The following is an 18,124-nucleotide window of genomic DNA, read 5'->3' on the forward strand; positions in this document are numbered from 1 at the left end:
AAGCTTCAAGTCAGTAATTTAAATAAAAAAAAAGCATATCAGTTTTTTTTTTAAATTTACCCAACATTATCTCTTTTTTCAAAACCTAAACAATAAACAGGACACACATAGAAAATTAACACAATAATTCCTCAGTGCTGTCCTCTTGTGTTTGTGTTATGTAGCTTTCATGAGGAAGACAATAGCTTTATTGATCCATTTTTATCAGCGCTATAATATTTAAGTAGTCATGACAGCTTTAAGCATTTATACTTTTTCTTATGAAGTTATTTTGTATTCGTTAATTAGTTATTTTTTCATAAAATGATTATTACTATATTATAAAGCTCCCATTGTTTAAGTTTAAGTGTTTTTTGTTTATTATTTCAGGCAAACTACAAAATATGGCCTCTGTGGTTACCAAGGAAACAGTATGCTCATGGTTATGTTTATTTTCTGAAGAAAAATAAAATTTTTGGAAGGATTGCTAATTTAGTTGGAGGTATGTTCATAAATTAGCTCTTAATTATAGTTAATGTTTCTTAAGTATAAAGATATAATTAACATTGAATTCATAATTAATTTTATGGGTAAGTTTTCCAAATTTAAGACCCCAAAATCCCCCAAAATTTAGTGTTTGTTTCCAAAATTTGAAAATTCATAATAAATTAGTTAGAAGATCTGCACTTAGAATTTTTAGCTGAGTACCCCAAAATATGGTACACAATTATGAATTCATTCTATATTGGGCTTAGAATATAATACTTGATGAATGGTGGAAATCCTGCAAATAGGTTCATTTTTTAAGATGGCAACCGTTGTTACCAAGATTTTCCAACCAATTTTTTTTTAATGGAAACATATGTGGATGTACCTTAAAACTATAAAGAAAGAATTGTTTCCTAATGAGTATTAAAAATAGTTTTTTTTATTCCCGCCTACCCCCTTAAGCTTGCTTTATTTTCTTGCAGGTGAAGTCTATGTCCCAGTTTTATGGCAAGCGCCACTAATAAAAAATAACGAGAAGTTCCCTGTTGTGATTGTCTCCCATGGTATTGGTGGAAACAGGACAACACTGTCAACATATTGTAATGAGCTGGCTTCTCATGGCTTTGTGGTAGCAGCACTTGAACACAGGTAGGATTTTATCATAAAGCTAATGATTCTATAATTGTTTTGAACCTGGAAGTTACCTTAGCACTTTGTCCTGCCACATGTATTTTCCCTAACATGAGTCAGGTATTCATCAGAGCTGGTGGTCTCAGAGATGTCCTATGGTCTTGAACCTTGGACTTCCAAGCTAGTAGTTAAGTGCTCTATCGCTCGACTTCACCACCCCCTGATGATTCCATAAGCTATTGTATTTTTTTAAGGCTCTGTTCTATCTTGCATGCTTCCAGATGATAGAACTTTTCAAAACTGAACTTAGTAAATATTAAACAATATGAATTCTTGAATGCTCATAATTTGGATGATTTATATTCTAAAATTCTAACTAATCAGTTTTATAATAAGGTGGCATAGATTAATTAATACATTTTTTATTTGATTTAAGTGTGCACATGAATAATAAATTTTTAAAATTTATATTTTTTTTAACTTAATGTTCTGTTATTTTCTTATTTTACCCATTAATTTGATCGTATCTACATCTAATTTTTAATAACAATAACATTCCATAAATGGTAATATTATTTTACAGAGATGGCTCCGCCTCAATGACTCTTTGCTTGACTGAACAACTGGACAGCAGCATTCGAGATGTTGACGAGCAGGTGCACATTGAGAGACATTGTCACAGCGACAGTGACATACACAGCCAGGAGGACAATTTTGACACCCGCGTCCAGAGCGCAGTCCAGTTTTATCTGGACGAGGGGACAGAGAACAGGGAGAGTGCTGGGGGTAGAGGGTCCCGAGTCAGACAGAGGAGAGAGAACCGGAGGAGGTCTGTGCGGCACAATAACTCATGCACTGAGGAATGGCGGAGGTTTCAGCACGTGCCGGTTTGGGATGACTTTGATTTAAGAAATGGACAGGCAAGTTTTTTTATAAAGATTTTTTTTGTTTACATAAATACTTTAAAAAAAAAATTTAGACTGTTGTTATGTTGTAATTTTATGCTTAAAACTGTGATAGTTACTTGTATTTGCTTTTTACATGTACCAATGAAAACTTAATGGATCTTAATTAAAAAAACAACAAAAAAACTACAAAGCTTTAAAAACAAATTGAAGCATAGAAATCATTGAGACAATGTTTTACTAATACAAACTACTAAGATAAAAATAATTGTTTAAATAAACATTTAAATAGTAATGTTCATGATCATTTTCAGATGTATCATAGGGCTGATGAAATCAGTGATTTGCTAAATCAGCTGATCTCCATGAATGAAGGAAAGCACATCAACAATATATTAGGCTTTGGCTTTAACACAACCCAATTTAAGGTGAGTAGCATAACATAGTGGATACTTTCATCTTACTTAATTGTACCTATTTGCTTTATGTTAGGTGAATTCCCTTTTCTAAGCTGATGTTCAAAGTAAAGTTTAGCACGTCTGTTTCTGTAACCTCGACATATGAAGGGATAATGTGGTCAGCACTATGCCCAGGGGCTTTTATTCTCCCTAACTTAAGTTAGCTACCCATTAGAGCTTAGTGAACAGGGACGTTCTACTGACTTGAACCCGGATTCAACTCAAGACTTTTTGTTTTGTTGTCATATTATTGTTTATTGCTATTAAGCAATTTGATTTTTGAAAAAAATAAACTAAAAATATTATTATAGAGCTAACTTGTTTAATATTCAAAAATTAAATTGTGTAATTGTTTTTGTTTACAGGATCGGTTGGATATTTCAAAAGTTGCAGTTATTGGTCATTCATTTGGTGGGGCCTCTACTGTAGCTACTCTGGCAACAGATGTGAGGTTCAAGTGAGTTCAGTTTGTTCACATCAGGCGTGGTTGATTAGATCTTTGTATCTTTTAACTATCTTTTAACTTTTCTTCACAATATTGGAAATATAATCTATTTTAAGAGCAACAAAACTAATTAATTAAATGTGAATTAATGTTCACTGTGAATTTTTGTGATACTAATTATCAGCTTATTTTGTGACTATGGTTGGGATATGTCAAATGAGATGTATTGTTTCAAGATTAGTCCATGTTAAAAATAGCCAAGAAATAATATAATTATATAACATTTTTATGTGGGTAATTCCAGTTTAGATGTGTTGATACATTACTCCATGTTAAGAATAGCCTATAAAATGTTGTGCTAACAAGTTAAACATTGTATAACCAGGCTTGGGATAAGTCTTGATGGCTGGTTCCATGCTGTTGACAACTGGGCTTATAAAACAGCCAAACAGCCCTGCCTTCTCCTCAACATGGAACAGTTTCAGTGGGAGAGGAACGTCAATCAGATGATCACCTTTCAAAATGCCAACCCAGATGCTGATAGACCAATGATTACTTTAAAGTGAGTTACACATTGTTTCTTTCTTTTTTTAGTCCAAAATTTTGAATGACACTTTAAGAAGCGAGAATAAAAATTAAATTTCTACATTGTATAAATATTTAAAAAAATTTCAATGAACTAAAAGTGTTTAAGAATGTATAACTATAAAGCATTGACTATTAAAATTAAAGAATGCTTAGATCTGTAAAGAATAGACAACGCAAAAGTAAAATGTTTTTAAAATTACATTCTATGTGAATGACTTGACTTAATCCTTTGGGTCCCATGGGAGCAAGGGCCATAATCACATCTCTCCACTGGACTCGGTTTTAGGCAGCTCCTTATCTGCACCCACGTGAACCCAGCAGCCTTTGCCTCACCTTCTACTGCTCTTCTCCATGATCTCTTAGGCCGGCCTACTTTCCTTCTTGCCTCAGGATTCTAGTCATAGCTTTCTTTACTATATTATCTTCTTCCCTGCCCATGGTATGTCCAATCCATCCCCATTTACGAGCCTTGATGTCCTTATCTATTGGCTGTTTTGTGTTTTGCCACAGGTCTTTATTTGATATTTTGTTTAGCCATCTTATTTTTACGAATATGAATGACCCACAAGTCTTTATTTGATATTTTGTTTAGCCATCTTATTTTTACGAATATGAATGACCCACAAGTCTTTATTTGATATTTTGTTTAGCCATCTTATTTTTACGAATATGAATGACCCACAAGTCTTTATTTGATATTTTGTTTAGCCGTCTTATTTTGAGGAATATGAATGACCCTAAATTTAAAAACACATATTTCTTCTGTAGGGGTGGCTGTCACCAAAGTATGACAGACTTCCAGTTTATTGTTCCACACATGCTTGGCCGTTTGATGGATGTGTGTCACACTCTAGCACCTGCGCAGGCCATGTCTACCTGCATAGAAGCATCTCTGGCATTCTTACACAAGCACCTCGGTAAGTCTGTGTCCAGATTCAGAATCTGAACCTTATGTTACTTGTATGTGATGGACATTTTATAAGTCTAGGTACATTAGTTGGACAGTAGTGTCAAATACGTTTTCTAATTGGCAGGTGTATTAGGTGGACATTTGTATGAAATACATTTTCCAAAGGCCAGGTGTGACACTAGTGTCAAATACAAATTCTAAAGGCCTGGTGTGTTAGATGGACTCTTGACCCATCATCTTTTTCAATGCATGATTAAAAAAAGAAAGTTTTAAAATATAGGCAATAAAGTGATATAAAGTGTGCAAGTTTTAGAAATATGCAATTAATTTATTAAACTAAGCGGCTTTAAAAAAATATATATTAATGTTAAAAGTAAGCAAATTTTAAAAAAATTTGCAATGAAGTAAGCATGTTTTAAAAAATGTGCAGTAAATAAAAGTGTTAATGTTGAAGTAAACACTCAACTTACTAATTAACTTTTTTTTTCAACAAGAGATCTGTCATAATAACACTCCTTTTAATAAATAGAAATTCTTATGTCTGCCACATTTGCCTAAAGTGATTCAGTTAACCACTTGAGAAACTGATTTGACCATACAACTTGTCTCCCCTTATTCTGCTCACAACCCATAACTTTATAGTTTCTCCCATGTCAACATGGTTTGAAGTATTGAATACTTTTATTTACACCCACCCCCATCATTTTCAGATCTTCCTTTTGAACAACAGCACCAGGATATTCTAGATGGAAACCACAAGCACCTGATGGCAGGTACAAATGTTGATCTCTCTATTCCTGACGATGGACCAACCCCGCCATAAACTCTGTCAACAATTTTCTCCTGTTGGATAAACTTGGATAGAAACTCCAGCAAAATTTTGACCGACCAAATCTCTTCGCAGCGGAAAAACTATAAAGAATTCCAAAAACACAAAAATCTTTTTAAAAAACAATTCTTAACCTCACCACAGAAATAATTTTGCTATCAGCGTGTGAATGGATTATGAATCTCGTTAAGTCGATGGACACAGTTAAGCCACAAGTCAAGACTTAATGTAACTCAGGATTATTCGTACTTTTATATTGTTTTCTTTCAACAGTGTACAGGAACAGCATTATTTTTTTTTAATTTAAAAACACAATGTTTAAAATCACAATATATAATAAATGTTCCATGGTGACTGGTTCTTAAGCCTAAATTAAAAAAAAAATTTCAATTAAAAAAATTTGAGGGGGGGGGGTATAGGGTATAGGGAAAGTGTATAATTTCAACTCAGTCTGTTAAAAATGGGATGGAAATAGTAAATAAAGTTTATTAGTAACATAATTGTTACATTAATTCTAATTTTTTTTTTTTAGAAATTTTTAAAATGGGCATTAACCCAGAGTTGAAGTAGTATTCTTAAAAGGTGCTGTTTTATGAATTGAATCCGTAAAAGTTTGATGTATGATTTGATTGGTCAGTTTTGTTTTTAGGTGAGAGGTTGGATTTCATTGGTCAGTGCTATATTAGAGGTACCATATTGTTTCATTGGTTGGTGGTATGTTAGAGTTACCATATAATTTCAGTGGTCAGTGCTTTGTTAGAGGTACTACATGATTTCATTGGTCAGTACCAACTTTAGTGGTATTATTTTATTGGTCAGTTCTGTAAAGAAGAAAAATGAACCAAATAACTTTATCCCACCGTGGTGTAGCAATTAGAGATGTACACATCATCGTTATTAATTAAGGAACAGATACATTTATTAATTATCCTAAACCACATGACATCAGTAGCAATCTTCAAATTCCAAACTGTTTAAGATTGAAACTTTCATCAACAAAACAACACATTGCTATAGTGAAATACATTCATAAACAAACCTAAATGTACCTATATATTGTGATAATATTTGTATTGCTTTTTTGTGTGCATCATGTCATTACATGCAATTATGTTGCTGATCAGATGTTACTAGATTGATGAACTATTTTTATATATTTCTAGTGCGATGCCTTAATGTTCAGCTCCTGTATAACAAGTGACCTTAATTTTTCTATGCAAATCCTTGTTGTGATTATTGCTATATAAAACAGTTTCTATGAAACAATTTTTTTTTTCATCTAGCTGCAATGACAAATGTTGTGCTGAATGTCTTTTTACATTATTTTTATTGATATTTCTTAAGTTGTAACTATAAAAAATTCTAATGTAGGTATGTGTGAATTATTTTTTATATTACCTCCTAAATCCATTTTAATTTTACATTTAAAAAAAAAATCTCGTCTGATGTTTTGTGTAAGCTTGTGAAATGAAGTTGAAAAAGACTCATGTAAATATTATACATATACACCAAACTTTTGGTGACTTCCTGTTTTGTTTTTATCTAAGCATGACTTCCTGTGGGGCTGCAGGAAATCCTGGCAAGATCTCAAACCTGTGATCACTTTCTTTTCCCTGATTTTTTTTGTTTCACCTGGCAATATTGTTTTTTTTTCTTTATTTTTTTTACTATCTTTATGAAAAAAACTCTTAAGTATGTATAACTTGAAGGGTAAACTTCATTTTAGTTATAAAGGTTCACATTTTTGGAAAAAAAAAGAAAAATTGTATGAAAAATCTCATTTTAAGTATGTATAACTTGAAGGGTAAACTTTATTTTAGTTGTAAAGTTTAAATTTTTTAAAAATATTTAACTTCTAAGCGTGGAAATACATTAAATCTAGCACTTTAAAAAATTGTCCATCTGTACTAGTGTTTCTTTTCTTTGCTCAATATTTCAAGTTGCATAATCTGCATATTTAAAGTAAATTTTTCGGAATTAATTTGTGTTAAAAGCATGAACAACAAATCCTTTGACATAATGCAAATTGTTGTTTCTTGTCTTTCACATTAAGTTTACTGCTTTCTTGTATGATGATATCTTGTAAGATATTACTGCTACAAATTATTTCTTTTATAAAATGTATCAGAACAAAACTATTTAGTTAAACTTAAAATATTTCAAGTAATGTAACTATAACGACACACATAAACCTACTTATGATAATAATATCATAATATTATGTATTGAATCCAACCTACAATCAAAAAGTAGATGAGTGCTTATTATTGTTAAAATTATGTTTTAATTCAAATCTGCTAATCTTGTTCTAAATCTGCTTATAACATCATGATTTATTAAAAACTTTTTGTTAGTATATATTTGAATAGATCTATGACACTTTTAAGGGATCATGCACATATTATTATAACACAAAAGATGGGGCATTATAGACACAAAATATTACATAGCCTTCCCTATACTATACCTAAAGAATACAGTTTTTTCACTACAAAAGCTATTTATAAAAATAAATTATGGGAATCATATTGTTTTATAGAAAATTATAAAACCTTACAATATGTTATAAAAAGTGAAAGTATAAGCCAGTTAAAACATCAAACCATTCTAAGTAGCAGACATGTTGCAAAAATAATGATAAAGACAGTGTTTTGTTATCACAATGCTTTGTAATTCCACGCTTCATGCTATACAAAGTCACAAAGTTGTGCAAGATCCCTTACTTTTTAGGATTTATTTGAAATATGGAGATTTAGGAGACTATCAAATTTTCTCCGTCCATCCTATAAGAAAATCTCATAATTTTTTTATACTCAGTTTTTTTTTAGGTTTGTCAAGTTTTGTAATTGATATATTGTTTCTTCAGTCTTGAGAGCTTGTTGAAAAACTTAAAATTAGTCTATCATTAATAGAATTTAAAAGTGAGTGAAAAGTTTGTAAAAACTTAAGTTTATCAAAACAAAAACTTCTAATTAATTACTAAAGGGCATTACAATAAAGCTGATTATAATTGCCCTTTCTTTACCATGACCTAGGACGAAATCTTCTGATTTTAAAACAAATTTACATTTTAACTTCTTCAAATTAAAAGCAGATTATAATCATGCATTCTAGAATTTTTTTTTTTAAGTAATAGATTTTTACTTATTGTTCTGTAATACATTTGACATGCACACTTTTTTTTTTTGTTTATAGTAATTATTTTTCTTGTTTATTAAATCCTAAATCATATGCTGGCATAACCACTATTTCACTGTATGAATATTTGAAAAAGCTCAAGGGTATTTTAACTTGCAAGCTCATGCTAAATGCAAACTACTGCTGTTCACTTAAGATCTTTGTATATATTTACGATTTTTTATATGCCAAAGATCTTTATGTATATGGTATAGTCGCATACATTTTTTATGTTTAAAAAGTCTTATGAATCTAGTTTGCGTAAGCTTCTTATGAGTCACATGTTATGTTTTAAACAAATTTGGTAGGTTTTCATTTTAGATTTAGTTGAGCTAATTTTTCTAGTCCTTGATTATTTTTTTTTACAAAATCAATCAAACAATCAACAATCACAAAGAAATTTTTTCAGATATATTGTTAATTTTTAATATACAAGTTAGACCTTTAGGCTATAATAAATAGTTAATTTGTATTAATGAAAATGACATGTAAGTCTTTATGTAGACCAGTTCTGAATGCTAATATGACCTGAAAGGTTGAGCAGTTGATTAGCTAATCTAATGACGGGCTTATTAGTTTTTGAGACTGACAAAATTGGATTGTAAATTACATCATGTCCTAACAAAATCTTTTTAGTGTGCTTTTAATGTGTTCAGTTAAACTTTAAAACAGAGGAGTTTTTCTTGAAACGAAATAAACATCAGATGCAACGTGAATTTATTTATGGTGAAGTTTAAAAAAATTATTTAAACCAAAAAAAAAATATGGTCTGTATAAATATTGAATTTGGCTCAATTCCTGAACACAATTTTTAATAGTTTTTTTCTTTTCTGTAATCCTGGTTGATTGAAGTGCACTGCGATAATTTTTTGTGTGTACAGCTGTATACAAAGCCCTCTTTTGTGTTTTAATTTTTTTTTTAAATTCATTTTAAATGTCACTTTAAATGTGAAACTAAAAAAAATAGAATTCTGTGACAATTGAAATGTCAAACTGAAAAAATTGATCCCTGTGTCATTTGAAATGTCAGACTGTGATATATTCATATTGTGTACATATTTAAAACCTAGATGGATGTCATAAACTAAATTTTCTAAAATGAAATACATTTAATTTACAAAAAACACTGGTAAAAAAACTATTGTTATGAACCAAGCACTTTTGCTACAAGATATTTTCTGTTGCTAGGAAACCATTAAAAATATAAAAAATATAAACATTATATCAACATAGACACATTATTTATTGTACATGAATACCTTCTGCTAAGAAAATAGGTTAGTGTAAAGAATAAGAAGTTGTGATTTGTATTTAAATGTGTCTTATACAATTTTTATTTTCGGTTACCTGCGCTAGTTTGTTTCCAAACTATTTAATTATATATTTTTAGATGTCTAAATGAGGAACAACATCATTTATAAACATCACAACCATAGCTGTTTTATTTAGATTTTTATTGATTTCATTACCTTTGTATGAGCTGTAGAGTTCTTATAGGGTCACTGAAATATTTCTACATAGCTATAGAGCCTATTGTATAAGGGTTAGCGTTGTAAGCTTGACTTCACTTTAGAGAGTTGTTAACAATGAAATAGATTTTTACACTCAATGATTGTGATTGTAAAAGTATTTTGATACTGATAAATCTTTATTTAAAAAAGAAACAAATCGAAAATGTATCCTTTTATCAAAATTAATTTTATAAAAAACGAAGTCATATAAAAATTTGATTAAAATTTTAAAATTTTTGAGGGAAAAAAATTAAGTGGGAGAATTAAACCAGGAAACTAATAGTTTTAGGCTGTGTTGTTAATTCAAAATGTTTTTCAAAATGGTTCATGTTGTTTTCTTTATGTGCTTTGTTATAAAAACAACAATGCAAGTTCAATTTATAAAGCTTATGATGTGTCAATTATATTTTTTGAATTAAAAAAGTTGAAAATAATACCTCAGTGGTTTTCTTTCTAATGTTTTTTTTGTCTGAGACCCAAGTAGCCCAGCAGGCAGGGGGGAGAGGGGGGGAAGAGAGAGAGAGAAAGCAGCCTTTCTCACATCAATTTACATTGTGCATTTTTTTAATATATCGATTTTACACTGGGGCATGAAGAAAAGGAAATCGCAACAGGGAAAAGCACTGTTAGAACTAAAACAGCATGTTCCTAGTGACCCACCAGGGTTTTTCCCAGTGTCATACACTGCAAATTTGTAAGCCAACTGTACGATTCCATGAGTAAGCTGTGCACTTCAATTATATATAAACGAGCTGTTAAAATAGATGCATTGAAAGCACTTAACATTCTTGGATAACTGGGACAGATGTGGGGAAGGTCAAGCTGGGTCAGACTGGGTCAGAAACTATTGTAAAAAAAATTGTGTGTCCTGCAACTAGACAATCCAATGGCATTATGGCATTTTTTTTTCGAAGAGTTTAATAATTACAGGATGCTGTAAAAAAATTTGTTTATATATTCCAGGTCCATGTAAAGTTTGTTTTTCCACATTTAAATTTTTTTTTTGTAGGGTACAGCTGGTTTATAAAACATATTTTTAATTGGCAGTGCCCACCAAAGAGATGCCTAAAAGAAACTTAGCAGCTGAAGCAGAGTTTATCTGTTTCGAACATGTGATATTTCAGATTCAAATATTTCTTAATTGTGAATCTTGAGGCTGTTGGTTTGATTATCACTTTACTACTAGAATATAGACTAATAGTTTAAAAAATTGTTTTGCTTACATATGGAAATCAAGAAAACTCAGTTTAAACTACAAAGTATTTATATTAATTACACCTAAATATTTAATAAAATCAAGGAGATGAAGTATGAAATCGGCAAAACAAAGTATTTAAATAGACAAAACAAAGTATTTAATGCAAAGTTTTTAAGTCAACAAGAAGAAGCAGCCTATTAAAGACGAAGTATTAAACTGATAAGATGGCAGTTTGGATTATTTAAATGAACTTCACTTAATCCTGTTAAGCCCCATAGCAGCAAAAGGTTGCAGCTACACCTCTCCATCAGACTATTTTAGGAATATATCCTTAAATGAGTCCATATAAGCCCCACAGCCGTTGTTTCTTCATCCTAAGTTCATCTCCATGATTTCTTAGGCCAGCCCACATTTCTCTTCCCCTAAGGGTTCCAGCCCAATGCTTGCCTCACAATATTTTAATCTTCTCTTCTCAGGGCCCAACTCATCCCCTCTAGCCGGTTTTAACATTCCTGTTTATGATCTGATGTCTCATGATTTTTCAAAGGTATTTTACTATGAAGTATTTAAGTCACAGGGATGGGGTGGTCAAGTGGTAGAGAGCAGGACTGCTAACCCGCAAGTCTCGAGTTCCAATCCGGGTTCAAGTCAGTAGATCCTCCCTGAGTCCACCCAGCTCTGATGGGTACCTAACTCACGTTAGGGAAAGTAAAGGCGGCTGGGCATAGTGCTGACCACACTATCTCTTCATATGATGAGGTCACAGAAACAAGTGAACTCCACTTGCCCTATAGACCGTCAGGTTTGGAAAGGGAACCAAGACGAAACAATGAAATAAAAACAAAAACACCAAGATCAAACACTTGGACAGGTTTTTATTGGTACAACAACAATTATGTAGACAAAGCAGCAGATAGGAGAAGACAATTTACAATTCATCAATAAAAATCACTGACGTTTACAAAATCAGCACTTGAAATAAAAAGTTTAAAATACATTGTTCCTTCCCTGGTTTTTTTTTTTGACATGTGCAACATTCATTTTAAAATTCACAATTAAAGAAGTACAAAATACAACAAATGGAGCAGAGAGAGAATAAGACAAAGAATAGTAGTACGACAAGCTATTGGGACAAGTTCATGAAAGTTATGATTTGTACAAAAGAACTTTTATTTTACACCAAAATTTTTTGTATTGACAATATTTATTTTAAAAAAAGCAAGCACCAGATGTATTGTATGGTTATGGCAAAGGAAATGAACATACAAATCGATGAACATAACAGAATATTTAATTATTAGTAAATGGTAGATTAGGCGTAAGGAGGACATGAGCGTATGAATGAAAGGAACAATTAACAAATGACACCTTATATCTTGACGCACCTATATAATGTTTATAGGCAGAAAGAGCTGTTTTTTTAGTTCAACATGACACCATCTACTTTCCCCAAATAATGCTGGGTACAAATAAGGGCTTTAAAAAAGAAAAGTTTGCAGTCACAAATCCACTGTTAAATCAAGTGTAGCTACACATTCAGAAATCTTAGAAAATTTCTAACATTTAATTAGTTATCAAATACCAACCACTATTTTGAATCAAGCTAAAGTTTATCAACACATTCAGAACTGCTAGAAAATGTGTGACCTTTCCACAGTTAAAAGATACAAACCTTTATTACATCGAGGCAAAGTTTAACTACACATTCAGAACAGCTAGAAAATGTAACTTTTTAACAGTTAAAAGATACAATCCACTGTCAGATCAAGAAGTTTAACTACACATTCAGGCTAATCAGAGAAATTGTAATATTTCAACAGATGTAAAAAAAAAAATTGAATCTGAGGAAAAGTGAAGATATAATTTATGTAACATTTGTTATTTCTATTACTTATGTCAGGGAGAAAATATTTATAAGTCTTGTATTGTTTTAAGTCAGGGGTCTCCAAACTTTTTAGTCCGAGGGCCGCATTAACTATCAAATTTCAGTTCGTGGGCCAGTTTCTTCCAGGTATGTCTTTGATTTTTCTGGGCAAAGTTCCTCAGCCATCACAACAAAAGATTTTTCCTTGGACAAAAAATCTCCGCGGGCCGGATGAGAGGACTTCGCGGGCCGCAGTTTGGAGACCCCTGTTTTAAGTAATTAATAAGTTTTAACATACATGTACTAATAATATTTACGCTCAGTTCTTCACACATATAGAAATAGCCACATATATTTTCTAATTATTTTATTTCTACATAACATGTTTCAATGGAACATTTTTCATACTGCAGGTAAACTGAGTTCATGTACACATTTCAGTTGATAAAATCTGAAGGGGAATGAAAGGGATTCAACAACAAAAATAAATAAAAACAGTGTGCTTGTTAAATGTTAGTGTTGTTAAAAAATTAAATTCTTTAAAAAATTTCAGAGTTCAATAAATTATAAAGGTGCCATTTAATCAAAAGAAAGATGTGTTAGGTTGGAATTGGAATGCTACATGTTTTAATAATAAGATACAGTAAAAAATACTCCCAGATTTTTAACAAAATTTAAGAAAAAAAAGTATTGCACCAAAAATTGTATAGGTTTTAAAACCCTAACAAAGGGGACAAATTATAATTATAATGGTCAAATTTTTTTTATATGTGGTAAATCATTTTAAAGCTATGAAAAAATAAATTAATTTGAAAATTTTAAGTAATACTAAAGTTAGCTTTTAAAATAATAAACTTTGTTTTTTAAATTGCAGACTTCGAATCAAACATTTTATTTTTACTTTATCTTGTTAATAGGTGCACAAACTTTGTTTTTTTTAAATTTTATTTTAATTGTCTTATACACAATGCATCATCTGAATAATTGGCAATTGTAAATAAATAAACATAAGGTATGGGTATTTTTAACAGCATTATTTGAGATAAATATAGTTAACATAAAAAGTATGACAGATTGTGACTTTTGTGCATACTGAAATAAATTGATCAAAATTTCTTGCAGATTTTAAAAATTGGTGATTAATTACTGGAAAAAATTAAGTAATTAAAACAAAAGGTTCGGGGATATATACAAATAAAATCTGATGAACTGTCTATGTATTTAAAATAAAGTTTAGTACACAGACAAACATTGAATGAGCAATAATTTGATACTGTAGACTAAGACAGTAACTTTGTTACGCTATTGAGGTAAGACTAGCCCTAACCTAAAGCCAAAGCTTAACCCAAACAAAGTAACTTTGTTACGCTACTGAGATAAGACTAGCCCTAACTTAAAGCCAAAGCTTAACCCAAACACAGTAACTTTGCTACGCTATTGAGATAAGACTAGCCCTAACCTAAAGCCAAAGCTTAACCCAAACACAATGTTGTGGTATGGTTAAACTAACAGTACCAATCTATAGTAACAGTGAGTATGTACATGTCATGGAACAGTGATTCCATTCCTACAAAGTAAAAGATTAGCTATTTATTTTTTTAAATATATTTTTTTACAAAGAAAAACTACATACATTATTTATTTTCTACACAAGTCTTTGTACAAACTGTAGAAAGATTTGCACTTTAAAAAATACTAGATCTACATTTTTACAAAGAAAATGAAACAAATACAAAAATTTTTTTTTTTACATTATATAACAGGAAAATGTTTTATCTGAAAACAAAAAAAAAGTTAAAATAGCACCTAAACAAATAAACTGTGTAAAACCATGCTTAACATTTCTGAAAACAAAAATTAAGCTGAGGAAAATTTGTTCAAAAAAATAATACGTTGATATGAATGGTGATAGATTCCGACACTATGTTTATGTGGCCTTTTTTAAAAGAAGACATCTGTACACATATAAAAGAAACTTCTGTACAAAACTGTACAATATGTTTGGCATGATTGAAAAAAAATACCATAAATAAATTAAATGTACATAATTTACATATAGCAAGCAAACATGTTAATACAAAACAACTTTACTTTAGTATTGTAATTCAAATTTTGTAGCAAAATAAAAATCGTTCTTATAAAATGCTGGTAGAAAGAACATTTAACGAGTTTTTTTCTGCTTGCACCAATGTTCATCATTAAGATTAGAGTCAGGGTCACGATTAAGATTAAGGTTAGCAATACTGTGCGGCTAGCAATGCTTGCAAAAAATGTGCTCACCCGGCATTTAAACAAAAACACAAATCACAAGAAATAAGTGGAAACTTTTTGTGCTTTGGAGTGATCACTTAGAAAATAAATATCAAACTTAAAAACTACAAGGGTATATTTTAACAGTAGTAATATAGAGCATTGGATGAAAAAGAGTAAAAATTTGTAACATTCTTGAGCACATTGGGTGATAGCATTAAAAGACGAAAAGGGAAGTAAGCAATTTAAGGGGAAGTAACAAGTAAAAAAAGAATGTAATAGTATGGTTTGGCCTCAGTGTTACTTTACAAGAATTTTATTGTTGTAAATAAGATATATTTACAAAGTTAATAAAAATTAAACATGTAATTTATTTAATGGAAAAATAAAAAAAAAACACAACTTACAAACACATTATAGTGTAATAAATGTTATTTCAATTTTAAAAAGTGTATTATACTTGCAATGTGTTTAGATAATTTTATTTTTACTTCAACACAAACTTTCAATTTTAAATACATTTTTTTTACTTTAACATAACATTTTTATTGTATAATCTAGCAGTCACAATTTTTTTGACAGATTATTCCATAATCAAACAGCGAAGAAAAATCACTCCAGATCTACAATGTAAGAGATCTGATTCCTCATAACAAAATTATATTATAAAAGAATTGGCAATTATCTGCAGTAAAAAGACATCCATATTCTCAAGCTAAGTCAATCTTCCCATAACCGTTTCCTACAGCTAGAGATCCTTTCTTTCTGTAGACCAATAATAAATAACTATGAATAAACAATATTTAAAAAAAAACTACATTGTTTTTTCTTTAAGTTTAGACATAGAATAAGAAAAAAGATATTTGTTTCTTTTCATAATGTCAATTTAAGTTTTTCAACTGTTTTATTTTATGATATATTTTATGAGTTTTGCAAAGAAGTTTTTTTAGGGAGTGACACAAAAATAGCCACAAAGGTAAGCAACTTTTGAGTTGATAAAATCAGCTATATAAATTATACTGTATACAAAATTCCAGCTTTGCTTCCTTATAGTAAAGTTCTTTTTAAAAAAAAAAAAAAAAACTAGATTGGAAATAAATTCTAAAAAAAATAATTTTATGAGCCAGTAAAAAATATGTAAAATTAGGTCATCTTGAGCACTCACAATAATTGTTAAAAACGCATGCATTTATTGTAACCTTAGTATAATCTAGAGTTTTTTTAAATATTAGACTACATTATACATGAGCCTTCAAAATTTATCCGGTAGCAACTAAAAACTGACATCTTACAAGAATTTTTTATTTGGCCTTAGATATGCATATTATTTTCTTGAGTGTTGGCTATACACTCAAAATCATAATTACTAAAAAAAAAATTAGTTTAGGCTAGCATTTTTAATTTGACATCATTAAGTAGTTTAAAATTTATTCATATAGCCTTTAACAGAGGTGTTTCCAGGATTTTGTTATAGGGTGTTTTCAACCCCCCCCCTCAATATATCAGTATATATATATATATATATATATATATATATATATATATATATATATATATATATATATATATAAGTATATATGTGTATAATTTTAACTTTCTCAGCGTATTAAACACAAATATTTTAAAAATGAAATGGTTGAGTGCTAGTTAGAATGAAGAAAAATTATGTAAATAACACATAGTGGCATGAAAACTGTGGACCACAATAAATAAGGTATGATAAAAAAAAATTCAGAAAAAATAGCAATAACTTAATGTATGTACATATAGATGTAATTAAAAATGTATGTACATTCAACACATGCCAGCATTGAGTTGTGTCGTAAGAACAGAAAATATTATTGACAGACGGCTGTTCATGCTTAGGACAGACATTGTAGTAAAATGCTGACAACTTTCGCTGACATACAAAGTTGAATCAAACAGATCCTTGTTCACAAAACTTCCAATTAATTGTTAAACTTTCACAACTTTCAATAATATTATTTTCTTTATAAAACTACTGAACTAAGCCGAATACTTATGAAAATAATTCACTACTAACTCCACAATTTAACCAACCAAAAAAAATATACAACTTTTTTCTACACTAAAACCTTTATTTTTGTGTTCACAGAATACTAGTTAAACCATGGCTAAAAAAATTTTTCCACATTCATTGACACATTACTACTTAAAGCAACGACAACAATTCTTGCAAATAGTTGTATTTACACCATCTCACACTGATAAATACAACACACACATCAGAGCAAACACAGGAAGCTGAGGTATAATATTGGGAATGTTTTTATCAAAAGTTTTCATCGTTACTTTGTTTCAAACAAGACAGGGTTTTTAATTAATTAATGAAGTTTACTATTTAAATAAATTAATATTTTTAAAAAAAAAATTATGTCAACATTAAAGTTTTCGTTATTCTTCGTTTTATAGTATGTTTTTAAAAAAATTGGTATTGTTTACAAATTAAATAAGAATAAATAAACTAAATAAGAAAAATATCAAATTAACATTTAAAGTTTTCATTGTTACTTATTTAAAAATAAGATGTTTATGTGGTAATTTTAACTTTTACAAAAGATAAAACGAATAAAGCTATAATATAATACTCAGTACATAGCCCAGATTATTGATAATGTAGAATTTTTGTAAAATGAATTAAGATCTCTTAAAGTAAATTAAATAATAAAGTATTTGTGTTAATTAACTGCAAATAAAATACAACATTTTACAATCCAGATCTATGAAGGCTGACAGTAAGCCATGAGATGCCGAACAACCTTGGCCAATATTGCATCAAAACATTGCCTAATTTAAAAAAAATAAATCACAATTTTAATTAGCAGTTTACAGAACAAAAAAAATAATTTTGATTAAGTTTCAACAACTAG

At 29.8% G+C, this 18,124-nt stretch overlaps 1 protein-coding gene across 1 annotated transcript; it reads left to right on the forward strand.

The window, feature by feature from the left end:
• Positions 1-369: 369 nt before the first annotated feature.
• LOC131933997 (platelet-activating factor acetylhydrolase-like) lies at positions 370-5,610 on the forward strand (the record flags this gene model as incomplete). The annotated part of the gene is made up of 8 exons (XM_059290434.1): positions 370-481; positions 951-1,116; positions 1,682-2,018; positions 2,318-2,431; positions 2,827-2,918; positions 3,292-3,468; positions 4,263-4,411; positions 5,115-5,610. Coding segments are annotated over 8 exons (1,260 nt in total), but the record flags the coding sequence as incomplete, so codon positions are not given.
• Between the last annotated feature and the right edge of the window lie 12,514 nt (positions 5,611-18,124).

The sequence above is a fragment of the Physella acuta genome, unplaced genomic scaffold (assembly GCF_028476545.2).
Source record: "Physella acuta isolate Inbredline_101_S28 unplaced genomic scaffold, ASM2847654v3 ptg002701l, whole genome shotgun sequence".
Lineage (NCBI taxonomy): Eukaryota > Metazoa > Mollusca > Gastropoda > Physidae > Physella > Physella acuta.